General features: G+C 42.5%; 1 protein-coding gene across 9 annotated transcripts in view; it reads left to right on the forward strand.

Annotated features, from left to right (window-relative positions):
- The window catches only part of RPTOR (regulatory associated protein of MTOR complex 1), a 352077-nt gene that overhangs the window by 197758 nt on the left and 126559 nt on the right, over nt 1–27760 (forward strand). For all 9 annotated transcript variants that reach the window (XM_027080947.1, XM_027080953.1, XM_027080952.1 and 6 more), the window contains one exon: nt 24643–24702. In XM_027080947.1, the coding sequence (XP_026936748.1) occupies nt 24643–24702 (60 nt within the window). The remainder of the gene's footprint in view (nt 1–24642; nt 24703–27760) is intronic.

Below are 27760 nucleotides of genomic sequence, written 5' to 3' on the forward strand. Positions count from 1 at the left end.
ACCATGATGCGATGCATTGTCTTGGTACCTACCCGAAATCCTTTTGGGAGTTAATATATAATTAAATTTTTTTAAAGTAAGGATTTAGTAGGAAGCACAGTGAAAAATCAAACTAATACAGTTACCAGAGAATGGACTTTGAGGTCAGTACATCACGGTTGTGGATGATGGTCGTCAGATAAGCACTGCCTGGAGTGATTAAGCAGAGTCCCAGATGGGTGGATCTTTTACAATTAACCACTTTCTGCATACTGAGGGATTGAAATTAGATCGAACATGACATTTCACTGAGTGTCCTTAGCCTGTGAATGGCAGTAAACCATATTCATGGGAAGAATTGTCAAGGGAATTCTGTACTTCTTTGTAACAGCTGAGTTTTAAAAAATAAAGAGGCACCAGCCTTTTTATACATGAAGAGAGGAGACAGTTTGCCAGATAGTATTAATACTTATATTTTTAGGGTTAAGTTTCTTTTTTTAATTTAAAAGTCAGTTTAATATTTTCCAGTGAAAAATGGGATATACATTCTTTTAGAAAATTTACTAAAAAGTAAAAAGAAGGAAAAAATTGTCCAAGATTTTACCACCATTACCACAATTAGTGTTAACTTTTTGGTTAAAAAGTCAGTCTTTTTTTTGTGTATGTACATGTTTGCATTGATGTAATTAGACTAAATTTACAATTTCATATACTTAAACCTTAGCATAACAAACTTATTTATCCTTGACCATTAGAAACTCTTAGTAAATGTTATTTGTAGTGATTGCATAATATTTCACTGTACTGATGTTCTGTGTTATTCAACCAAGTATAGGGCTTTAGGTTTTATGATTCAGGTAAGCTCAGAGTAGCTCTAGAATAGGGGTCCACGGGCTTTTTCTGTGAAGGGCCAGATAGTAAATACTTTAGGCTTTGTGAGCCCGAGGGTCCCAGCTCTGTTGTCGTAGCATGAAAGAGCCATAGAAAGTATGTAAACAAATGAGCATGACTGTGTTCCAATAAAACTTTATTTACAAAAACAGGCAATAGGCCACATTTGACCTGGGAACCATAGTTTGCCATCCCCTGCTTTCGAGAATGGAGCCAGGCTTTTACCTTCAAATGACTGCTAAACTTACCTGTTGGTCAGTGAACCCAAACAATAAATAACCTAGGAAAAACCTTTGCTCGGGAAGGTTCCTGTATAACTAAGAGGATGGTTTTAACAAAACTGCACTCATGTGAGGCACAGTTGCTAAAGAAAGTTATATACCTTGTAAACCGAATACAGCCTTACTTTATATGTACAAAATATGTGTACATATATTTGCTGGCAAGTATGCTTATAAATCTTATTTGATGATGAAGTAGTTGTTGGAAGACATCATTCTCTGATTTTTGTTTCATTTTTGCTTCAATCTTATTTTCAGAAACTGATAATTTTAGTAATTCTGAAGTGAGCAATTACATTACTCTCCCTGTAAGTGATTTCCTTACTCACCATATACATCAATATAGGATAAGAATCCAAAATATGTTTTTTTCCTTAGGCTGTTTTCTACTTACTAGATTGAGTGGCAGAATACCATCTTAAATTTATTATGGATATATTTGTGTGCTACTGAAATTATAACTCAGTGGTACTTAATTTGCTGTGGGACTTGCTGCAAAATAGATTGATGCCCATTGCATTGTGTGTCATGCAGTTATATTGTCTGTTAATGAAAATGGCAGCATCATTTTGGATTGAATAGAGGTCAAGAAACATGTTTCCTTCATTTCAATTAAATTGAGTAATCTCAAGGAGTTTAAATGTTAATGGCATAGTATTACCGAAAATTTGCCAGCACGGAAAGCCTTGTCTTCATCTTTGCCCAGATAGAGAGGCAGCTGCAGAGACACCCCGCCCTGCAGCTGCACTGTGAGACCCTGCATCGTCCATCCGGCTGGGCCCCGCGCTGTGTCCTGCTTGTCTCACTGCAGATGCTTGCTTTGCATTTTGTGACACTTCTGGCATTTGCTTTGTGTTTTGTCTTGAAGACTCAACCAAGAATCAGTCAGAATTACTTTTGGAAACATAAATTCCTGCTGGTGTTTGTTACTGGGGTTAACCATTTATTCTCTGTACAGTTTTCTAAAATACAACTTCTCTGCTAGAGAGCAAACTTTCTGCCTATGCATTTAATCAGTGCTTTCTGTTTGTGATCTTTTTCAGTTTCTTGTAAAAACTGAATTAAAATGAAGTATCTTATGTTTGAAGGCAGGTGATCTAGACACATTAGTGAATGAAATTGTCTTACCAGTTTACTTTGTAGTAATGTCACACTTTGCGTCATAAACCTTGGTGGTAGTAAACTTAATTTGAGATTTATTTAAACGGTTTTCTTATCTGGAGGCCCTCACAATGTGGTCATAACTGTTATCTGGTCCTGCTCCGTAAACCCCAGGACAGTTTCAGGGTAATTTCCAGTCTTTCAGGTTATGTAATTTGTCATGTGCCCACTCTGAGGAAACTATTTTTTCTCCCCAAACTAGACAATGTACTCTCAGTGTTCCTGTCTCTGACATACACGCAATTGAGATAAATATCATAATGTATTATAATAGAGCTCCTTTAAAAAAAAGTTGACATGCGGAAACCTGATTTATGCTGCTAAGAAATGAACTGAACCAGACAGAATGGCACAGGCTGCTGACTCCCTCCCCTGAGCCCAGTCCTCGGGCTGCCACAGGGGAGTAAGATTGATGGGTCCTACAGTGAGTCCACTCAACAAGTCAGAAACGGTGTGGAGCCCTTGGGGATGGTTGAGACTGTTGGGGTGGGGAGTGGAACAGGTGAGGACCAGAAGGTGCAGCTGAGGGAAGGCCGAGGGTGGGCCCTCTGGTGTGGACATCACTCTTTCCATCATTGCCCTGGACAGTGCAGCTTGCCTTGCTGTATCTGGGGCTTGGAATGAATGAAGGAAGGAAGGAAGGAAGGAAGGAGGGAAGGAGGGAAAGAAGGAAAGAAAGAAGGTGTACCACCTCTCCTTTGTAGAAAAAGCTACACCTGTAAAAATCAGAAGCACTACACTACAGAAAAATAATTCAGAGTGAGGATAAACATACCCAAAGTGATAAGAGAGAATATTGGAAATAGGAAGAAGAAATAAGAAAGATTAGTTGGAGGTATGGATCATGAAAAATACAATTGACGAAGTAAAGAATTTAGGAGGTGGATTGAAAGGCAACGTTATGGGTATAACCAAATGGCAAATTAGAGAGCTGGAAGGCTGGGTTGATTAATTCCCACCAAAGAAGTAGAGATGGAAAGAATGAGAGACCAGAAAGATAGAATTAAAGTTTGAATATCTGAGATATTGATCATGAAAAATAAGTCTAGGTTTAGGCCTCACTATGTTAGAGGTAACCACCAAAAGACACAGGAGGAGAGAGGATTTCTTCTCTCCAAAAGAAGGTAGAAAAAGAAACAAGAAAAGCATGGTAAATAGAAAATGTGAAATAAGATGGCTGAAATAAATTTTGAAATGTAAGTGATTATTTAATTGTTAGTGAGTTGAATTCACCGTTCAAAGGACAGTGATTCTCATGTTGGATAAAAATCATCATGATATAGCATGTATCACAGGATACATGTTTAAAACAAAATATTTGAAAGGTTGAAAATCAAAGGATGAAAGAGGAGAAATATGGAAACCAAAAGAAAGCTGGAGTGACAATTTTAATATGCATCAAAGAAAAATCTGAGATTAAAAAATATTGAAAGGACAAAGAAAACTTTTATTGTGGTAAAAAGAGCAGACGATCAAGAAGATACACTGATCATGGCTCTCTATGCATCAAACAATATGGCCTTGAAATATGTAAGATGGGAACCAAAAGGACTCTGGGTAGAAACGGATACACCAGGAACATAGGTACTGAGACCAAGTACATAAAAAGTAAGAAAAATAGTTTAGATTTTAATAGCAGGACTAATTAGCTAGGTCTAATATAGGCATATAGGACCATGTACCCAACAAGCACAGAATACACATTACTTTTGAGCATAGGTGAACCATTCACAGCTAACAAACAAACAAACAAACAAAAAACCTGTGTACCAGGTTCCAAAGGAAGCTTTAATAATCCCAAAGAATTGATACCATATAAACTCTATTCTCAGACCACCATACAATAGAGTTGGAGCTCAATAATGAAAGGTTAGCTTTTAAAATGCCTGAAAACTAAAAATCTTACTCTTAAAAAATAAAGTCCTTAAAGAGGAAATACTTTTAAAAAATTATGAAATACTCAAAGCTGAGTAACAGTGAGAGCACAACTTTTCATGTCTGTGGGATGTAGCTAAAGCAGAAAACGAAGATTAAACAATAAAAGGAAACTCAAATGTTCACCTTAAGGAGCCCGGGGGGAAATGCAGTAAACAAAAAGGAATATGAAGAAAGGTAGTCCTGAAGATGAAGGCAGTCCTGAGCTGTTCATAGTGTCTCCACATCCAGAGTACCTCTGGGTAGTTTCTCCAGAATTCTCCCAGCAATGAGGAGCAGCCCTAGGGCTCTATCACTCTTTATATAAATTCTGGACCAGCACTCTCATCCTTAGCTCCTCCTTCAAGTGAGTCCAGTACCTCAGTATTCATTCTTTCTGAGATTCTGCATTATGAGGGTGCTTACTTCTTTTTGGCTTTACCCCTTTGAGGTTTAAGGCTTCCATTCTCTCTCTGCTTAGTCACCACAACTTGCCCAACTCTTAATTGGTTGAAATTTTAAATTATGGTAATAAAAGTAGCTCGATCTTGTTGAGCATTATGCTGTGCCATTACATGAATTAACCCATTCAGCCCCTGCAGGAAGCCTGTGTGGCATGGCCTGCCTTCAGCCCTGCTTTCAGGAGGAGGGGATTGAGGCTGCATGGTCGTGACTGGTAGAGCCAGGATTCAAACCCTGTCCTGACCCCAGCGCTGACACTTGAGACTGTCTGTGTGATGATTGGCTTCTCCCATTTGCTGTATTTTCTCCCTGGTACTCTTTGTCCGTGTCTTACTCTTTTTCTTCCTCTTTGGAGGGAGTTGAGATCCATGTGCATGTTTAATCCAGCATATTTAAGTGGAGTCATGGGCATTTACTTAACTTGGTAAAGGCTGTACAGGGCTTTTCAGCAATATGCTTAGTGGAGAAACTTGAGATGCCCTCCCTTTGACATTGGGAGTAAAGCAAGGGTTCTCTCTGGCACTACTTTAGTATTAGAAGTCCTGGTCATCAGTAAGACAAGATACAATATTTGTAATTATCTCTGTGCATTATGGATCATCTTTCATATTTCATTGATTCTAGGATGTACATTTTCACATCTGAACATATCTGAGACCCAGTACCATCTTTTGAAAAATAATGTGCCTGTTTAGTTGGAAGCACTTTTTCTTTCTTAGGGTACATAGAAATGCTTAGAAAAGCCCACGTCAAGGTGTGTGCTATAACCTTTCTCATTGCACTGTTTGTGAAATAACTGACTCAGGGTTTATCACTAGGGATCATGGGTAAAATATCATGTTTGTAAGAGGTAAAATTACTGAACTCGGTTTACATGTACCAAAAATAATCTCAAAATTGTAATGGTGTTTATAGATTTTAATTAGGAAAGTCTAAAATTTATGGTCTAAGCTTTCTCCATAAGACCAGAAAAAGAGAAGCACATCAAACCCTAAGTATGTAGAAGAAAGGAATAAGAAAACAGCAAAAATAAACGAAATAGAAAATGTATCAGAGAAATATACAAAACCCATGAAAATAGATGAAAGTTTTTGAAAAGTTCAATAAAATTTTTAAACTCTAACTAGAATGGTCAAGAAAAACAGAAAGAAGATATAAATCCCCTATTTCAGAAATGAGGGAGCATCACCACAGATCCAACAGACATTAAAAGGATAGTAATGGAATCCTTTTAAGTATGAAGGACTTGGTGCCAATAAATTCTATGTCTTAGGTGAACTGGATGAATTTTGTGAAAAACACAGAATACTAAACCTGACACAAAAAGAAAAAGAAAATATGGATAGTTTATATCTCATAAAGAAACTGAATTCCCTAGTTAAAAGCCTCAGAAAGAGAACTGCAAGCCCAGATATCTTTGCTAATGAATTCTAGCAACATTTAAGAAAGAAATAATACCAACACTTATACAAACTCTTTCAGAAAATACAGGAAGGGGAACATTTCCCATCCCATTTTAATAGGCTGACTTTATCTTAAAAATCAAAGTCAGACAAAGATTCTGCAAGGGGGGGAAAAAAGCTACAGGTCAAGATCTCTCATGAACACCGGTATAAAAATTCTTTGTTTTTCTTTATTTTATTTGTTTAAGACAATTTTTAAAAAATTTTTGGCCTTGCCGCACAACATGCAGGATGTTAGCTCCCCGACCAGGGGTCAAACCTTCTCCACCTGCAGTGGAAGCACAGAGTCTTAACCACTGGACCACCAGGGAAGTTCCAACAGGTATAAAAATTCTTAACAAAATATTAGCAAATGAAGCCCAACCATATAGAGAGAAGATAAAGTATTATGATCAAGTAAGGCTTATCTCAGAAATGCAAGGCTTAACATGAAAATCAATCAGTGTAATTCATTACATTAGCAGAATAAAGGGGAAAACCTATATGATTATTTTAATAGATGCATAAAAAGAATATGACAAAATTCAGCACGGTTTTATGACAAACTGATTCAGCAAACTGCAAATAGAAGAGAACATTCTCAAGCTCATAAAAGGCGTCTAAGAAAAACTTACAGCTAACATTGTAGTTGAAATGATGAAAGACACTTTCCCCAGAAGACTGGAAACAAGGCAAAGATGTTTACTCTCACCGTTCCTTTCGACGTTGTACTGGAAGTCATAGTCAGTGCAATAAGCTAGAAAAGAATAAAATGGCATGCAGACTGGCAAATAAGTAAAAATCTCTTCACAGACAACATGATTATCTACGTAGAAAATCATGAGAAGTCTACGAAAAAGTCACTGGAACTAATGCATTTTAGCAAGGCTCCAAGATATAAGATCAATACCCCCAAATCAGCTACATTTCTATAAAGTAAAAACTAATAGTTGGAAATTGAAAAATTTTAAAAATATATACTATTAGCTATGGCATCAAAATTCTGGAATACTTGGGAGTGAATGTAACAAAATATATTGAAGATCTGTGCACAAAAACTATGAAACATTGCAGAGAGAAAGACCTAAATAAATGGAGAATTATACTGTGCTTATGGAGTAGAAGACTCAATATTTTAAAACTTTTATTCTACCCAGGTTGATCTATAGATGCAGTGCAATATCCCAGTCAAAATTACACCTTTTTTTTTTTTTGGAAATTGATGTTGATTTTAAAGTTTATATAGAAATGCGAAGAGTCTAGCCAAAACAATTTTGGGAAACAGGCGTGTGGTTCATTTCAAGATTTAATGTATACATATAGCTGATTCACTTTGTTATACAGCAGCAACTAACACAACAATGTAAAGCAATTACACTCCAATAAAGATGTTAAAAAAAAAAAAGAAAGAAATGTGTGTGAACAAACAACTCATGAAACGGGAACTTGAAGTGGCTATTAAAATTTTGGAAAAAAAAAGATTTAATGTAAAGCTACAGTAATCAAGACTGTGGTATTGGTATAAGGATAGCCATGTAGATTAATGGAACAGAGTATGGAGTATGGAGCAGAATTAGACCCCCACATATATGATCAATTGATTTTGGACAGAGGTACCAGATAATTCAGTGGAGAAGGGACTGTCTTTTCAACAAATGGTGCTGGAACAACTGGCTATCCATTCGGGAAAAACAAAAATAAAATCAAAACCCCAGCCGTTATTTTACACAAAGCAGAAAAATTAATTTCTGATCTTCTATATATAAAAAAACTATAAAACTTATAGATGAAAACATAGGAGAAAATGTTCATGATTTCTTACATGTAACACAAATAGCATAAATCATTAAAAATTGATATATTGAGGTTCATCAAAATAAAGACATCTGTTCTTTGATAGACACTGTTAAGAAAATAAAAAGACAAGCCACAAACTAGTTGAAAAGATTTACAATACATGTATCTGAGAATATATAAAGAACCGTATCTAGAATATATAAAGAACTGTAAAAACTCGATCATAAGAAGACAACCCAAATTTTAAATAAATGGCCAAATGATTGGAATAGACACTTGACAAAAAGAGAGAGGAAGAACCGACAGACCCACAAAAGGTGCTCGTGTGTTGGCCAGAATGTGGAGTAACTGGAACGCTCATACATTGCTGTGGGGATGAAAATAGTACAGCCACTTTAGAAAACAGTTTAGCCATTTTTAATAACTTTAAATGTACTCATAGCATACAACTCACCTATTCTATGTATTTACCAAGGAGGAATGAAAACATGTGTCCACACTAAAATGTGCAATGAATGGTCATAGTTGTGTTCATGGTGTCCAAAACCTGGAAACAGTCCAGAGAGATGTTCATCCATGGGTGAATGGACCAAATTTTGGGACATACACTTAGTCTGTTACTGCTTACCAATAAAAAGGAACAAGCTATCAATATAACATGAATGAGTCACTGCTTGAAAAGAAGATAAGCACAAAAGAGTACATAGTTTATCATTTTGTGAAGTTCTCAGAGTGAACTACAACAAGAGAAAGCAGATCTGGGCTTGCTGGAGCCAGATACAGGGATGAGATGGACAGCGCTTCTTGGGGGTGGAAATGTCCTGTGTGGGAATTGTGGTGGTTGGTTGCACAGACATAACACATTTGTCAAATACTTCAAATTATAATCTGAAATGGGTGCATTTTATTGTATGCAAATTGTACCTCATTAAAGTTGATTTAAATGTTTTAAAATGCATAATATTGGGTGAAAAAATGATACTGTTTTGTAAATTAAATGCAAAAAATATAGTATAAACAAGTTTGCACATATACTTGAAATATGGAAGGGCATACATTAAATAGATGTGAGTGCCTGTGGGGTATTGAGACAGGCTGGGGATGTAGGGAAGAAAACGGCAAAACAAAAGAGAAGGCTCATACACGATGATGATGTGTTCCACTAACTCAGGACTGTGAGCAGCCTTCTGGACACCTAACATCTTAGAAAGTCACATATATGAAACGGACTAGACAGACCACCCTTTGCAAGATACCAGGATTTTAAAATCATGTCTCCTTTTATTTCTTTTAAATATCAGGTGTCAGTGTTGTCCCAAGGCTCAGTGTAATCAATAATGGTAAAAAGCTAAGAAATATAATGTTTACAGAGTTACTGTCTAAATATTGACCAATTTGACCAAATTTTAGGCACGTAGGGCCTTTTGAGAATCATCTTATTTCCCTGAGAAAAAGTATTAAGTGAATTTTTTTTTAAAGGGCAGCTTACCTTTTTATTATTGTTCACGTTTGGGTTTATTTATCTTCTAGTAATTTGCTGTTGGCTCACAGTCTCCTTTCTCCTCCAGTGTTTACCTAACAAGAGTACGTGGAATGTATTATCTCAGACGGATCTCACTAGGCAGTTCAGTGAGTCCAAGAGTCTTTGGTGAGAGTTTGAACGAATCAGTATGTAATGTGTGTGGAAGACTCGAGGGGAGCAAGCGTGAACAGAATATTCTTTTAACATAACAGGAGTGTTCAGAAGAGAATAAAGATTATATGCAGTTCAGCTCACAGTGGGACTCTTACAGCCACCGAGTTATTAATATAGTTACAGGAAGTCAACTTTGGGTGAAATGATGCTTATAAAATAGTGTTCTGCCCCCGCCAGCCGGCCTCCCTCCCTTCCTCCCGGTCCTCCTCATGATCGTCGGCCAGTGGAAGCAAAGTCATTTGTCCTCTGCTGCTTTGATACCATCATCACTATGTTCCAAATTAGTTTTAATCCCTGTTTGAAATCATACGTGCAGAGCAACTAATTATATCACTTTTTATAAAATGATTACCTGATAACTATTTATTTGCTTATTTGTATCTTCTCCTTAAACTTCTGGGCGTTTTAACGGTACTTTGACTTCTAATCTGATTTGTGTGCCTAAGGATGCAAAATCAGTAACAGTAAATCACATTGCTTCAGAGACTGTTAATGTATACAGCTGCATACTTGACAGCACACTTTCATGACCCTTATGGACATAAAAAAGCAGTCCTTTGATTGGTGCTGAACTAGGCGGTGTATTGCATGAACCAATTTCATTCTCTTTTTACTTTGCTGGAATGATGGAATTGATGGTCCCTCTTAAACAACATCACGTTTTGAATACCAGAACAGTGTGACCACGTAAAACCCATGCAGATGGTAGCATAGTGACCCCATCAGTGTCTAAAATAGTGTAAATTAAGCCACGAGATGTCAGCCTCCTCTTTGTTTTTTTTACTTCTTTATTTTACACACTTTATTCTGAGCGTTGAAGCTGGATGCAGAGGCCATGTTAAGGCACTGAGACTGGGCGTTAAACCTCGTTCTAGTGTTAACTATTGTCACCATGGTCATCAGAACAGCTTGTTTGCTTATCCTGAGACTGAATGGACTTGTGAAATAACTTCTTTTGAACATGTGTTCTGTTCTGTTCAGTCAGCCTTATTATAAGTACTAAAATTATAAAGATCTGTGAGACAAAGTCTGCTAAAGAGACACTTTTTATCCATGCTGCTCTTGGGGTTGGAGAAGAGGATGAGGACATTCCTCTGCTCGCCGTGGAGGCAGCCAGCATTTCTGGGGGGGTCATTGGTCCTGACCTCCTGTGACGAGTAAAGTCTGGCTCAAGTGAGGAGGAAGAGGCACCTGAGCACAGTCACCGCCAGGCCACGTCTGGGCGATGGCAGAGCGTCCAGTGTGGCAGGGGCCCTGAGGACTGAGGGGGGGCAGGTGACCATGAAGTGGGAAGAGGGTGGAGCCGTGGATGTGCAGCTTGAAGGTGGGCTGTTCCGTAGGACCTTGTTCCAGGGGTATGGTGCTGGGTCTGGGGTCCCGTCTCCAGAGCCAGTGAGATGGGTTGATCTCTCCCCTCCAGGAGTGTGATGGCTGATTCGGGAGACGTGTACGTGGATTAGTAATAGAGTAACTCGAGTGCTGCTGGAAATGGGCACACGGAGACGCAGACCCACACCCGACAGGGCAGCTTCCCCAGGTGGGCGAGACCTGGAGGCGGCCATAGCAGTGGCCCTCTGGTGGGCGTGGGCGAGCTCAGGACACCTGGGTGCTCCCAGCTGGCCTCTCCCCAGCCCCACCCACCGCCCCAGTGGAGGGCAGCAGGATTTGTGGATGTGACTCATAAAGGTGTTTCAGGGCCTTCTGATAACCCCCTCCTACTAAAAAAAAAAAAAAAAAAAAAAACCAAAACCAAAAAGAAAGACGGAGGTAAACAAATGGGACTGGAATGGAGAGGTTGCTTTCCAGGTGGAGGAGATCTGAGGGCCTGGAGGGAAGGAAGAGGCGGGAGCTGGACTCTGTCGGGTGGGGCGGGCGGGTTCTTTGCTGTCTGGTGGAGGGTCTGTGGTTGTTGTCACTTTGTTTTGAGCACAGCACGTGAGGCTTGAACAGGTGCGTGAGATGAGAGGAAAGCTCGTCCCAGGGGAGTTGTTTCACTGGGGTCCATCACCATGGTTTGGATGCAGTTGAGGTTACTCATAGAGAATGTAAGCCGAGAGGAGGGCCAAGAACACAGCACCAGATTCTGCGAGTCCTAATGTAGGAAGGAAGTTGGCCGGAGGGAGTGATCGGAGGGGCAGAGTGGAGAGGGCAGCCAGACCCCCACATCCCTCTGAGGACCCTTCAGGGTTGAGGATTGGGAGAGGCCTTGAAGTTGACAGTTAGGAAGTCCTCAGTCACCTCAGGCAGTTCTAGAGCCACTGGAGTGGCAGCCAGAAGGCACAGGGCTACCCTGAGAAAGGGGAGGCAACACAGGCATAAACTATGTTAAGGAAGTGAGGGGTAAAGGGGCAGAGGATCAGTTGCTCTTTTGAGGGGAAAATGGACGACTTAAGGAAAGAGGTTGTTGGCTTTAAGTTAGTTGCTTTTTTAGTGTTCTTGTTTTTAATAGGCAAACATTTGTAGACTGGAAGGTAGGTATCTTTTAGAGAGGAAGCAATTGAGGCAGGCTGAGGCTGCCCCTTTCCTAGCAGTGGGGTTCATCTGCTTCTTGAAGCCGTGAGGGCAGGTTTGGAAGAATCTCAGTGGAGGGTAATGTCCCAAGGTCACTGACCTGACACCTAAACCAGAGTCCAGGAGTACAAGCAGGTAAAGTCAGCAAGCATGACTCAGTGAACACCCTCGTGGTGTGATTTCCAAGCTTCCTGCCTGGCTTGGGAGTCCAAGGACAGATTGTGTATCAGACGTTGTAAGGAACACAATTTACATTTAAAAGATAATTGGAAAATCAACCTGAATTCGCTCATTTGCTGCCAGAATACCAGGAATTGGCTCAGTTTCTCAGCAGAGCTCCTCCTCACCCCCGCCCCCTGGGAACTGTTTTTCTGGTAGATTCAATACCATGAGAGCACGGAGAAGCCAATGAAATGTCTGGGCTTCCTTCCCTGCACCTGACCTGGCGTTGCCAAGCTCTGGTCTGCAGAGGAAACTTGCTTTGGCCTGGTGCCTCTGCTTGTTCCCCGCACGGTCCTCAGACCAGCAACGTTATCATCATGTCCACCTGCCTCTAAGTTAATGGGCACAGACTCACGGTTCATAAAGCAGCTGGAATATCTGGTACTTATCGGGGTACTTAATTGACAAATGTCTTACAAGAATTAGAATCATATCGGTGCTATTAATGTTCAGAAACATATTTGGGTGTTTTCTTTTCCTTCAGTATAAGTGGAGACATGAGTGCAGAAAAGCATGTAGGGAGAGCTTAGGTGTTAGAAGGAACAGGAGAGGATGGGGGTGGGGGGTACAAAGTCAGTCCAACCTTAAATATGAGACCTAAAAAGCAGGAAGATTTAAATCCCGAGGAAGACAACTGCATAGACTGCAGCCCGAGACTAGACTTGGGCGGCTGGCATGCCAGCCGTGGTCCAGGCAGGAAGGAGAGACTTGACTATAGTATTCCTGCAAGGCTGTTGGCCTTTGTTAATGAGCACAGGTTGGACCAAACCTGGACCTGAGATGTGCACATTTCTCATTTGTTTGCTGTTTAAGCTACTTCTCTGTTGCCTCTATTTTACCTGTTAGACAGGGATGTGCAGCTACTTCTGTCAGTTCTCTCCTGAGCCAATGGCTGGACCACTCACCCTGCCTGGTGGCTCCCACTCCACCTGTGGCCTCCCCCGCACAGCTGGAGGAGTCTCTCTTTATAGGCTTTCATCTTACTACTTGTTCCCTCTTTTCTTCCTGCTTTCACTGCTTGAGTTTGAGACGATGCATTGAATTGTCTAGAGGAGCACAGTGGTACATCAGTTTTGAGTTTGGGTCCGGTGGCCTTAGCCCCCGTGTGAATGTTGTGGCACGTGGCTGCAGAGGTGCGCTCTCATGCTTGGCCACGTAACTGGCTGGGTAGTGTCAGAACCTTCTGAACCTCAGCTCTCTCCCCTGAATTAGAAATAATAATAGCAAACGAAGAAGCTGTCTGAACACAGAAGGTACTTCATAAATGACATTGTCCCTATCTTAATCTTCCTGGAATCCCTGGAGATGCTGCCGGGAGGACCAGCAGATGGTGGAGTCATAGCTCGGCTCACAGCTTCTGCCCTAAAACGCCAAACCCATTGCCTCTTTTCCATGTTGTGTTCTTCTTCCCAGGAGTCATTTAGGAGTTCAACCTGGAAACTGAGTCAGAGAATGCGAATTTTTTTAACGGGAAGAACTTCCCACGTTTAAAACACCTGGGGCTTATTACAGAGACTGCTCCTTGTGGCTGCTTTTTGTGTGTGTGTGTGTGTGTGTTACGCGGGCCTCTCACTGTTGTGGCCTCTCCCGTTAAGGAGCACAGGCTCAGCGGCCGTGGCTCACAGGCCCAGCCGCTCCGCGGCATGTGGGATCTTCCCGGACCGGGGCACGAACCCGTGTCCCTTGCGTCGGCAGGCGGACTCTCAACCACTGCACCACCAGGGAAGCCCCTTGTGGCTGTTTTAAAGCATGGGTTTTGCCGTGCTATTGGCAGGCGGGAGGTGAGCTGCAGCTGAGAAGCTCCCCTTCTCTCCGGGGTTGGAGTGTGGCCTCACACGCGATGGGAGCCTGGTGACCGAGTCTGAACTGACCAGGCGTGCACAACACTGAATTAACTGCTGACTGAATTTCTAAGCCAACCTCCGGCTTTCAGGAGTCTCCTTGCAGGGAGAAGTCTACTGGTTACATAGGAAAGAAGAGAAATGAACATCTGCGTTATTCCAGTAAAGTGTCTGTAACTCGCTGGAGGGGTTTATTTGTATCTTTTGATCATGGAAGGAGCGTGACACTGCACAGCTCATCTTGGTCTCCCATCCTGCTTAAAATTCCTTCCAGCCGATTTCTTCTCTCACTTGTATCTGGAGAAGAATCAGGGCTTGGCTTGGGGCCACCAGACGCGCCAGGACTTCTGAGTTCTGCAGTGACATCAGCTTCAGTCCCCTGTAATAGGGACTGACTGATTCTAAAATGATCCACGCAGGTCGCTGTGTAGCTCACGAGCACTGCTGCTCTCAGCGTATCATGGGCTTATGTTTTTAAATAGGGTCAGCTCTTTTGAAGTTGTCACTTGAATGGTAAGTGGTATGGAATTTGGTGCTGCAGCACCTTCCCTCCTCATTCACTGGGGCAGGGGTGGCCTCGGTTCACCTGTATTTCCTCCATCCTTGTGCACACAGGCATGAATTGACCCCCAGAGTGAACTTTTGGATGTAGAGGAAAGATTGGGGGTCAAGGACATAGCTTCTTAATACAGAAAGGGCACATCAGGCAGCAAGAAAAATATAGTAAGAATAAATACGGTGGAAGATTGTAATTTAAGTGGTGTTCGGCTCTTTAGTTTAAAAGAATCACTTAATTTTTACATAAATTTAACTTTCTGGGTCTGCCATGAGGCCATCCTATATCCTAGACAAGGACAGATGAGGGCCCAGCTGTTGTGTGTGAGAGTGAGTAAACAGGTGTGTTTACTGGGAAACACTCCCTTCAGCCATTTGGCCCTGTTTTCCCTTTATACTAGAGAACTTCGGTTCCCAGGGGACAGCAGCCTCCGCCACCACCTCTCAACCATTCCTCAGCACTGCCAGCGCATGAAGACGCCTACTAAATCAGAACTGTGCAGCAGGGCTCACAGGGAGGTTCCCTGGGTGAGAGGATTGGGGTTCTGTGTGTTCCGTGTGAAATTCTTGTTTTCTCTGGCCGCCCCTTCCTGACTGCTGACTCCCTCCAGGCAGGTTTGTATGTGTTCACTCCTCAGCTTTGTCAGTAGGCAGTGTAAACACAGTCCTTGTTTTCAGTTTATCAGGTAAAATTACACCTTAAGATTTGAATCAGACTGAGGAGGCTGTCCTGGACAAGCTGGATTCTAACTTCTTTATCAGGTGAATTCCATGGAAACAGGGTCCGGAAAGTTTGGAAGAACTCCATGGAAGCTTGTTGTGTGTTCTGCGTCTCTCCTGTGGTTGGGGGTCGTGAGTGTCACCTCTGTGGAAGAGAGCTGCACTTTTAGGAGAGAGTGTTGGTTTTCTGCTTTTGCAGATCAGTACAGGGGCTTTGCTGTCAGGACCGACTCTTAATGACCATGGAGATGAGCTGGGCTGGGAGGGGCTGGGAGCCCCTCTTTACATCTTGACATTCTTCAAAAACAGAAACAAACTGCTCAGGTTTTGAGAAATTAGATCTTTCCCTGGAGTGTTTTCCTGACGTTGACTCATCAACGTAGGAACATCTGCTTTGACCTCTCTTTCTCTCTGTTTACTTTTCATTGCAGGACAGTTTTCAGCCATTCTAACAAAACAGTCAAGAGAATAATAAAACAAACCCCCTTGTACTCATGACCCAAATCTTACATTTGTTACTTGCTCTATCATTTTCTTCTTATGGCTATATTTAGTAAATTACAGAAATTATGATATTTACCCTCCAATACTTAAATATGCATTTTCTAAAAGACATTTTCCTTATGACAGTTGTTTTGACCTTTTAACCTCTTCTGAACCAAAATGACAGCACCCTTGCAGAGTTAGCACTGTTCCCTTGAAAGTTCTTTCTGCTTTCACTGGGCAGGTACTTAAGGGACCCCTGGGACGTCTTCCAGGCTCTGGCCCTGGGAACAAGACAGACAGGATAGGCTCATTCCGACCATCATTCAGATGCTTGCCTCTGAAGCATTAGAGGGCAACTGAGACTGCTGGCTCCTGAACCTCATTTGTGTCTTGTCCTGGTTACTGGTCTAGAAGCTCCTGAGGAGAGTGAGCCCTTCTGTGCATTTAAAAGTGGTAGCTATTTAAAGATTGTAAATTACAAAAGTCTCTTCTTCTACTTTTTTTTCCCTAATAATACACATGGCATGCTTTTTAATTTAGTTACAAATACCAGATGATTGGCACACTGTTTCATGTGGGTTTCTTTGTTTTTTAACCTGCTACATTAAATGAAATGTCACAGAATTTGCTTGTCTTATTTTAACAGTGTATTGCCACTTTGAGCTGTTTCCCAAAATTCCTTTAAAAGCCTGACATCTCTGGCAGTGCGCTTCATGTTCAGAAGGACTTGGTTAAAATAGTCTGATCTGTGAAGCTTCCGTGGCATCTCCATCCGTGGAGACCCCAGTGTCGGCCCATAAGAAGGACTCAGCCACACTCAGTACAGCCTCTGCTCAGAACGCAGCTACCCCGAGGACTCCAGAAAGTGAGCGGCACCTTGGGGACTGAAATCAAACCGTGAATAACACTCATAGTGGGGATCAGTTCTGCGTGTCTTTTCCTGCCCTGTGTCTCCCAGCTCTGACCCAGGTGCAGACTAGACCTGCACAGGGAGTGCTGAGAGCAAGACTACTGGGGAAGCCCCTCTTTCTCACTGGAGGGGAGGGTCACCTGCATGTGGGAGAGAGTGGAGGGCACACCCCCTCCACAAAGTGCCAACCTGGAGCTCAATTCGGGAGCTCTCCGAATCTCTTTGTTGAAGATTCTTTTTAGAGCTCAGTCTCCAGCCCCCTTCCCTCCTGAGGTCAGAGGCTGGAGGTCAGCATGGGGCTGAAAGTTCCCTGCTGTTATCCAGTGTTGGTCTGTCTGGTGACCAGCCCCCACCCTGAGTCACCTCATCAGCATAAACTCAGGTGTGGTTACAAGGGGCTCCAGAAAGGAGACAGCATATGCTTTGTATCCTCAATGAAATTACAGAAAAATGGTCTCTGAAAAAAAATGAATAAATATTGAGATTGACAAAACAGTACATCAAGATGAAAAGAGAACTAGCAAAGAGAAAGTTTAAGAAATCAAATTTAATTCTGAAGTTTGTGACCTTAAAATTGGTCAGGAGTACAGGAAACAGAAAGCAGTAAAAACTAATGAGAAACAAGAAAAATAAAACAATGAAGATTCAACATATAGATGATTATCCTTGAAATATGGAATAAAACAAATGGTAATAAAATGGTATGTAAGCATAAGCCATATTTCAACAAGTATTGATGTAAGCTTTCTCATTCTCTTCATAAAGTTACCATGACTGAGGTACCAAGCCTGACGAATGCAGTGTGTATACACATACACAGACACATACGCACAAACACAGAGGCACACACATATGCATACACAGACACACACTGCAGATGAGTTCAAAATGAAATATTAGCATTTAGAATCCTGCCGTATAGTAAGAGAAGAATAAACTTTGGCCAAGTGAGATTCGTTCCAGGACTGTTGTGATGACTTTCTGTTAGGCTGCCTATTAATATAATGCATCATCTTAATAGGTGAGAAAAGAATAGTTATTTGATAAAATTAAAAATGAATTTTAATAAAACCTTATAATAAAAATAGAAGAATACTTCCTTTACATAAGAGAAACCTTCTAAACTAGCAGCTATCATCATGCACTGATGCTAAGTGACTCAAATCAATACCCTAAAAGTACAGGCTACCTCTGGGGAGGGAGCGGGAGCAGACACCATGGCAGGGACACATGGGGCCTTTTAGATTTTGTAATGTGCTATTTCTTAATCTGTGTGGTGCTTATATTTACTTTATTGTTCCTTAAACTCACATCTGTATCTTATATACATAAGTAGTATACCATAAGTATATGGTATACTTCACAATAATTTCCTTTAAATTGTTACCCTTTTTATATATTAAAAATAGCCAGTAAGGAAATGTTGGGAAGGAAAGTAAATCTGATTCACAGTAGCAGCAGTAACAATGACAAAACGTAAACAAGGGGCTTCCCTGGTGGCAAAGTGGTTAAGAATCTGCCTGCCAGTGTAGGAGACATGGGTTCGAGCCCTAATCTGGGAAGATCCCACATGCCGCGGAGCAAGGAAGCCCGTGCGCCACAACTACTGAGCCTGCGCTCTAGAGCCTGCGAGCCACAACTACTGAGCCCGTGTGCCACAACTACTGAAGCCCATGCACATAGAGCCTGTGCTCCACAACAAGGGAAGCCACCACAATGAGAAGCCCACGCACCACAACGAAGAGTAGCCCCCATCCACCACAACCAGAAAAAAGCCCGCGTGCAGCAACAAAGACCCAACACAGCCAAAAAAAAAAAAACACATAAACAAGCTAAGAGTGTATTGGATGTATGTATAGAAAATTCCATAAAACTTTACTGATTGATACGAAAGGATATTTGAATAAATGGAGGGATTGACCACATTATTATTACATGGTGAGAGCCAGAAGATTAAGGATATAAATTCTCCTTAAATTAAACCATAAATTTGTCACATATTGATAAAGTAATTTTAAAGGTCAAGTAGAAGGATAAATGTTTGAGAAGTCCCATGAGAATTTTTTGAAAAAATGTGTGAAAGAAAATTTGTCCTACTTGTTGTTAAAATGCATTTTGAAGTTTCAGGTGGAGTAAGAGCAGACATTTGAGGCCATGGAACAGAGTAGAGCGTTCCAGAAACAGAATCTGCTGTATAAGAATTTATCATTTGGAAAAAGAATGAATTACTCAATACTGTATGGGGCACATGGCTAACCATTTGAATTTTTTTAATCCTTACCTCTTACCTGAAAAAATAAACTCCAAATATACCGAGGATTTAAATGTAAGAAAGGAAACTCACAAAAGTACTGGAAAAACTGTCAGGAGACTTAAAGAGCTATAAAGGAAGTGATAGATTTTATTAAACACCAATTTTAAGTTTTGTATGGCAAAGAAAACAAAAAACAAAACTTAAAATTATAAATTGAGAAAAATTGTGTAATATATAACAAAACCACTGTTGGTTCCGTTAATGTATAAAGCACTTTTAAACTCAATAAGACAAGAAGGGCATAAACAGGAAACAAGCAAAAGAAAAATACAAAGAACTGGAAAACTTATTAGCTAGCATTTAACCTCAATAATAATCAAAGAAATTCCAATGATGTGTCATTTCTCACCTATCAGTAGAACAGAGGGTTTGTTTTTCTTTTATTTTGATAAACCCAGTATTTTCCAGAAGTTAAAAAGTGGGTATATTCAGCCTTGATGAGACAGTAAATGGCACTTCCCTCTGGAGGGCATCAGATGAGTGGTCATTCAATATGTGTACCCATTCGTCAGGCAGTTCCATTGCTACGAATGCATCCTGAGGACAGCACACTTATGTTCATGAAAAAGGTAATGTTCTATGCATCAGCTTTTATATTGTCCATGATACACAAGGACAAGTTACAGAACAGAATGTATAAACTACAGTCTTTTCATATAATGGAATACCAGTCAGCAACAAAACAGAATAAATTCATGATACAAACAAAAACATGGATAAACATCCAAAACATTATGCTGACTGGAAGAGGCCTTATACAAAAGTACATACTTGATGAGTCCATGTATGTGAAACTCTAGAACAGAGGAACGAAAATAAGTAGAAAAATCAGAGCAGTGTTTTTGCCTCTGGGCGCAATGGGAAGAAGTAGGAATTGGCCGAGAAAGGGTGAGAGAAAACTCCCTGGGATGTTGGTAGTGGTCCCTGTAGGAGCTTGGGTACACGGGCATGTGCAATTGTCAGAACCTGGTGAACAAACAATTAAGATGTGTGTACTTCATTGTATGTAATCTTACATCAAAAGACAAAAACAATAAACAGATATTGAGATCTCAGTATGTGTGCTGAAGAATTTAAAGGCAAGTGTACCATATCCTCTGTCGCACCAAAAATGAGATGGATTAATGGACGGAGAGGCAGAGATGTGATAAAGCAAATGCAATCAAATTCTGATGGTGGAACCTAGGTGGTGGGATGCAGGAACTTACTCTAAAATTCTTTCAACTTTGTTGAATGTTGGAAAATGCTGGAAAACAAATGTTTAAAAAAAAAAAAAACCACAGCTGTGGTGTGTATGGCAAATTCTCTTGTGGTAAGAAAGAAAACTGAACAAAACCCAAGGGTAGATATTGGTTGTGCACGTGTGCTGGGCACATTCTGGATGCAGAGGAGCAGTCAGCAGTGGTCAGCAGTGGAATGGGGCAGCAGGACAGACTCTTAATTTTCCATTACACACATCTGTATTGTTTGGGATGTTCCAGTGACTGTGACTCCTAGAACAAAATAAATCAGCATGATTCAATTTTCTCTCAGAGGTAAATGTGAAAATGTTAATGGTTATCTTAGGTTTGGGGGTAATTTTTACTTGTAATTTTCTGTACTTTTAATTTTTTATGGTAAATATGTGGGGAGTTTTCTAATTAGAAAAAAAATTAATGTATTTCCATTCTCAGAAACAATAGCATCCAACAGTTATATGATAGTGTACAAGGTTACACAGTTGAGTTTTTTTAACGTTAATTAATTTGTTCTGCATAAAAATCTTGAAGCCACTCACTTTCAAGAGCAACAGGAAAAAAAAGATATATGTGAAATATTAGAAATTAATCTTATACCGTATTCACTTGTTGACACATTTATGGATTATCAAAACTATATATTAAGGCACCCTTCTAAGTACTGGGGGCACACTGATGAACAAAATAAGAGAAGTCCTTGTACTCATTGAGCTTATCTTCTATGATAAAGACAAGCAATAACAAATATATAATAAGGTAGCAAGAAATGTTATTTTTAAAAAGCAGGGTATGCAGGTAGAGAATGAAGGTGTTGTTTTCCTTAGGCTGGTCAGGGAAGGTAGAAGAAGTCCAAACAAAAGGAGTAAACCTTCCAGTTATCTGGGGCAAGAGTGTTGCAGGCTGAGGGAACAGCAAGCGCAAAGGCCCTGAGGTGGGGCTGTACCTGGCGTGTTGAAGGAGCAGGAAGTGTGTCAGGGTGAATGGAGCTGGGCAAGCAGAATGAGAGTGAGGAAGTGAAGTTAGAGCAGTGACTGGAAGCCCAGGGCAGGGCCTTGGGAGGCTAGGCAAGCACCCTGCATTTCATCCTTCATGGCAGGAAGCCTCTGGAGGGTCAAGATGAAATGACTTATCACAGCATTTCCTCTTAAAAGGGTTGCTTTGCCTGCTGGGTAGAGAATTCCTGGGAGAGGAATAGGAAGCACAGGCAAGAGTGGAAGCAGAGACTGTTCTGGAAAATGTGAGAGACACTGGGGCCTGGCCTAGGGCTGTGGCCTCAGTGGGGTGACTCTGCCCCGCAGGGACATTAGGCAGTGTCAGGAGACATGTTTGGTTGTCACAACTGGGGTGTGGTGCTGCTGGCATCCTGTGGGTCGAGGCTAGGATGCTGCCCTTACAGCAAAGAATGATCTGGCCCTAAGAGTCCTTAGTGCACAGCTGAGAAACCCTGGCCTGGAGGGTCAGCAGGCAGGCAGTAAGCAGTGGTCTGGTGCTGTGTAACTGTTCACTCGAAGTTCGGAAAGGGCAAGTTGGACAAAGAAGATTCAAAAGTGGCCAGAGCCTGTTGATGAGAGCTCTAGCACCAAGAGTAAGCACTAACCGACTGCCAGCTGTTGTGTTTATTGTCATAATTACTAATATCCAATTTTGTGGGATTGTCAAGCCATTTTTATTGCCTCTGATTTTGCCTGGTGCGAAGGAATAAATATTGGCTGATGTACAATTTGTGGCTTGTCAGTCACTGGTTTATCCATGCTGCTCTTAATGCATATAACCATATCATAGATATTTTAAAGTTGCATCATGGCCCTATTTTTAATTTCCTACTTAACGGAACTTTGTATTTTCAGCAGATTTATCATAATACTTATTTCCCAGTTAATAATTATTTTTATAATTTTAAAGTCTAATTCCAAAATGTGGCCAGCAATGAATCTGGTTTTATTAACAATTTTTCTCTTGATTTTAGGTAGAATACTTTCCACTGTGGATGAGACACTGAGAAAGTCTGGATTCTGTTATCTTCCTCTGAGGAGTATTTAGCTCTGTTCTTGTAGATGGTTTAATTGATTGAGGTCTCTTAGCTGTAGGACTGGCCTCCTTTGATTTTGCTCCTAGTTCTGGGGTGAGACTCTGAATCCTGGACCATGGTTGTAACTGTAACTGTAACACCCACAGGGTGTCAGTGGAAAGCCCCAGGTGTTGATAGCCCCCTAACGTGGCACTGGCTGTCCCCATCTGCATGCATGTCTGCTAGTGAGCAACTGTGGAAACCTCTGCCCATTGTGTTCAGCACTTCAGCTCTGGTGTCCCCGGGGCTCCTCGGGGTCTGGGCCCATGCCTGTGCAGTGCCGGGCTCAGCCCAGGGTCCTAGGAAAGCTTGCTCGCAGAGTTTGACTCCTCCTTTCTAAGACTTCCCCTGAAACTCCTGGCAGCCTGGGGTTCTGATCTCCTTTCCGTTGAGCAGTGTCCCCGGCGCTGTGTGAATTGGGGAGCACGCCTGGGAAAAGCTGGTTAAGGCAGACCTTGTTATTCTTCTTTTAAGGGTCATGGCTTCCCTTTCTGCCTGTATTTGTTTGCTCTTTGGTGCTTTCAAGTGGTTGTTTTTTATATTTTGTCCAGAGCTTATTGTTGTTATTGACGAAAGGATTAGTCTGGCACAGACTATCATTATGGGAAGGCAGAGGTCCAGTCAGTAAGTGCGTTACAGAGAGAAAGATGACAGAGCAGCCCTGTTTGCATAGGCCTCAGAATTGGACTGGAAAATGTGTTTCCTGTAGACCATTTCTATCCACGGAGAGATCCTGATTCACATGGAGCCGCTGTCAGAGCTGCATGTGGGCTGGTTCGGCGGTTGCGGTGATGCGCGGGAGCGGACGGGCCGAGTTCTCCGCCAGAGGAGTAAACAGAAGGATTTGTCTGGAGGAACTGACTGGCCCGGTGGAGCAGCTGGTCAGCCCAGCCGTTTGTGCCGGTGGGAGGGGCCTCTGTCTGTGTAGGGCAAACACAGCCCTCATTTATGTTTCTTCTGCTCCGTGAATAGAGAGCACCGACCGGCGCAGCCACAGCCAGGAAGATAACTTCCTCTGCTGGCTGAGCGAGGCGTTGCTCTCCGAGGCCATGAGCCTGGCGGGGCAGGGTGCACAGAGTCCCCTCTTCCCCTACCCCCACCCTCCCCCCGCTGGAGGGCTACGTGTTGGGAGCCAGTGGCCCACCAGACGCCATCTTCACGGCCTTGTCTGTCGTCTTCCAGCCTCTGGGTCTCTCTCTGTCTCCTTGTCTTTCTCCCCCACCTCCACCCACCCACCGTACACGTCTCACTCCGTGTGTCCTGAATGTGGCCGGTTCCTTGTACTCGTCCCCTCCCTTGAGCCCACTGGTATTCGCTGACCTTCCTCCACTTCTCACATCCACTAGTGATACTAAAACGCATTTTGTGGGTGTATTTGCTGTGTGCCTGATGCTGTTTTTATGGAGGGCATTATTTGTTCTTAATTTTTAAAGCCGATGAATTAAATGTTTTACACTTCTCCTGCAACTGATACTAAGTTGCCTCTTCACTCCATGCTACCATTGATTCTGTCCTGCTGCGTGGCAATAGCCCTGACAGGAAGAAAGAGATGGTCCGAGACCTCTTGTTGGTGCGTACAAATTAGGTGAAGCCTGGACAGTCCCACCCTAGCTCTCCAGGATGGCTCTGCAGTGAAGATTAAGTCTCGCAGCTCGGACTCCTATGATTTTATGATAATTAAAATGATATAATTGAATTCACTTTTGTCTTCTCTCACGAATTTCTTTTGTGTACCTGGGGGTGGTTCGCTGATTCTTCCATCACTCTCCCCAGCTTACTTGCCTAAGAAGGAAAAATAGAAAAGTGGAGCCTGTTCATCATCTAGGTGGAACCTTCCTGTCCTGTGGAATCTTGTGCGCACATGCCCCCAGCCCCTGCCACAGTGGGGGCTCTGCCCCGCCATCCCGTAGACTTGTTTCTCTCCTTCCACTGAAGACCTGTGGTTGCAGCTCGGTGTTCCTGCCCCTTTGAGAGGCTGCAGGGAGATTTTCTTCATAAACCTAAAAGCTGACAGAATTAAGAAAAACAGGGTTTACTTTTTCACCGTGGCAATCCCCATCCTCACCTTTCTCTCTTTGCTTTTTCTGTGGGACTGTTGCACTCTCTTGTTAAATATCCTATTGCTGTGATTCACTTTCTTTTCTTTCTCTGCAGGTTTTGCATGCAGAAATGCGTTAGTCTGGTGCCTGGAGTCACACTGGATTTGATAGAAAAGTAAGTCAGATTTTTAAACTATTGTGGCTTCTGGTGTGAGGGGAGTCTCCTTTTTTCACTCTTGGTTCTCAGAAGTACTTCCTGTCCGCACAGGTTGTTTCCCTTTCATGTGGGTGTGTTCTTTTGTTCTCTGATTAAGGCCATGTTTGTGATTGTTACATAGAACACAGCTAAATTTGGGGCCATATTAAAATGAAAAGAATAAAAGCTGAATCCTTTTGAACATTTAAAAATACTTCCAACACTGAGCCAAAGTAAAAACATATCGTTACACATACAGACCAATCACTTCACATACAGGTCACTGCCATTCAGATCCATCACTCTGCACATAGAGATCATCACTCTGCTCCCCAGCTGCAAACGTCAGATCACAGCTTAGCATCTTCCCGATGTTCTTCAATGTTCCCTTTCACGTTCTGCAACCTTCCATCCCCCCACCCCCAGTTTTACATTCTATCTCAGGGCAGATGCAGTGGTCCCTGCAGGAGGGGTCCTTCATGATGTGCTGCGGTTGCTCGGCCTCTGCTTGTCCTCCCAGGTCACAGGGCTGGCTTGTCTGCTCCTGTCATGAGCCTCTTTGGGTCAGTACACCATCTCACAGCTCTAAACTTGACCTGCATTTTTTATTTGTTTGCGTGTTCATTTCATTCATCCTGATTCACCTAGGTAGTTCCTAATGCTTCTGTTCCAAACCCCGTTTCTTCTAGAATTAACATGCAAATTGTTTCCAAAGTCTTGATATACAAAATCTTGTGCTAAAACAGCTAAAGCCTGATTTTAATTACATTAGGTAGGAAAAGCAAATCTTCTAGTTTTCTCTCCTGGAAAACAACTTGCCTGTGTGTCAGGGGAAATACACAAAAATATTATGCCTGAACACCCACTGTAAGGGCACAGTTCACTCAGTCATGTGCATTCTCGCGGGCAAATACGGAGAATGTGGTGGCTACCCTTGAACTGACAGGGAGTGGCCTGTTGGACATGTTGTTAAAGACCAACACCCGTGGTGGGCTGCCGAGCACATGTTTGAAACCGTGCATAACTGTGTGTGTGTGTGTGTGTGTGTGTGTGTGTGTGTGTGTGTGTGTACCTATCAACAAGGCATGAAATGAAATAGTTACACTTCACTCTGGGTAGGAAAGTGGAATTTGGAGCAAGAAGCAGGGAGGAGCAGTGTTACGGACTGATTTTTTTCCATCTTGTTTAATTTTTTTTTATAAGAATATAGACATGGAAAACATAGGTACAAATAAATTTAAAAGAAAGAGTCAACAAAATACAATTAGGATACCTGCAAACGGTTCAAGTATAATTTCTTCCATTAAATTTTGGATAAACGTTTAAGGAAATCATGTGACTGGTCACTGCATCTGTTTGCTTCAAGATGCTTTTGTCCGCAAGCAAAATGGGATATTGTGACAAGAAAGAATTAGTGTAACATTGATCAGTGCCAGCAGGACAAATGGGAAGACCTGGTGGTCCCCTCTGCTCAGAGTGGGTCTTGGTTACCACTGCCCAGCCCACAGCTGATTCTTGGTTACCATTGACCAGCCCACATCTGGGTCTTGGTTACCACTGACCCACAGTTGAGGAGACTTTGAAGCCATTGCTGGAAAGGCAGTGCTGGCTGAGGCAGGGCCAGAGGATGCGCTGATAGATTGGCACTGCAGGCTGGGTGGGAAGCAGCGGGAACTTGAGGTCGGGATTGGGACCAGCAGCGGAGCTGTGTTCGGGGAGCTGGTTGTGCTAGCTCGGTCAGAGCAGGGACCGTAGACTTCAGTGTGTCACATTCGCAAGGGTCAGGGAGGGCGGAGGTCTGGCTCTCCGTGTGCCCCCACCCAACCCCCATATGTAGTGTAAGGCACACCGGTGACTCTTGCTCCTATTCGAAACTGTGCTGCTCTGGGCATGTGCAGCTGCTGGTTTTCTCCAAATCCGAGTGCTGGTGCAATCTGGTGTCAGGTGGTGGGGAGAACGTGTTGCAGCCTCGTGTCCCCAGTCCTGTCTGTGCTGGGCAGCCCGGTGCACCAAGGGTCACTGCAGTCGGGAAGCAGAGGGCCAGGTGGCCAGGCGCTGAGTGCTTTTTTAACTGGGCTCCACGATTGCCTTGTCCTGGTCACGCTCGCACAGCTCTCTTCTAGAGACAGAAGGCTCAACACCCTGCCACTCAGGGGAGCTGCTCCTCCCCGTTCTAAGCCAGCTTCACCTCCAAGGTGGGCTGAAACCAAGAAAACCATTTACAAGTGCTGGACAAACAAGGCAACCATCGAGAGACATCACACGGAGAGAAGTTAGAAAATAAGAAAATGCTAGATCTGCCTGGTTATCCGGCCTGTTTGGTTCAATTCCCTGATGAGATTTCAGAGTTTGGAAGCCATCCCGTCAGAGTTCGTTCACCAGCACTGCTGTGCTGTGTCTGTGGGTCTTTACTTCTCTCCATTTCTGAGTGACAGAGCCTCTGTTACCTGTACCACAGATCTCCATAGACATGTAATTCTCAAATAAACCGTTATCCATTAAAACTTCAATAAAGTTACATTCTTTCCTAGCGAGGTGACGTCTGGTGACCAGTTCAGACGGTTCTTGTTCTGTTTAAATATTTTGTGAGCAGGGCTGGGTTGTCTCCTTCTCCCACTGGGTGGGGCGGCTTGAAGCATGAACGCAGCCCAGACCCTGTCTCACATGCTGGGTGGTGTACCCTCCTGGTCACTCAGCATGGTTGTGACCGTCCCTGACTGTGCTGTGCTCGTATGGTGCAGGTGGGCCCAGACAAACAGTGTCACGTGTTCCGAGTTCTCCAGACTAAAAAGAACTGTTAAAAACCACATAACTTAAAAATATATTTTTTTAGGTTATTTAGTTAAACCCTGTGATATTACTGAAGAGGAACCTGGCTTTGGTTTGGTTCAGCTTCCTCGGTGACATTTCCCGCCTGGCGGTGTCAGGCCCGCCTGGCGGCCAGGTCTCTGGACGTCTCTCTGTGGTCTTTCCCATACACAGGCCCTCCCTTTTCCAGACTTTGGTGTCTAGACAGCCAGCTCCTATCCTGTCACTT

The sequence above is a fragment of the Aethalodelphis obliquidens genome, unplaced genomic scaffold (assembly GCF_003676395.1).
Source record: "Aethalodelphis obliquidens isolate GAN/ISIS:26980383/991018 unplaced genomic scaffold, ASM367639v1 scaffold44, whole genome shotgun sequence".
Classification (NCBI taxonomy): domain Eukaryota; kingdom Metazoa; phylum Chordata; class Mammalia; order Artiodactyla; family Delphinidae; genus Aethalodelphis; species Aethalodelphis obliquidens.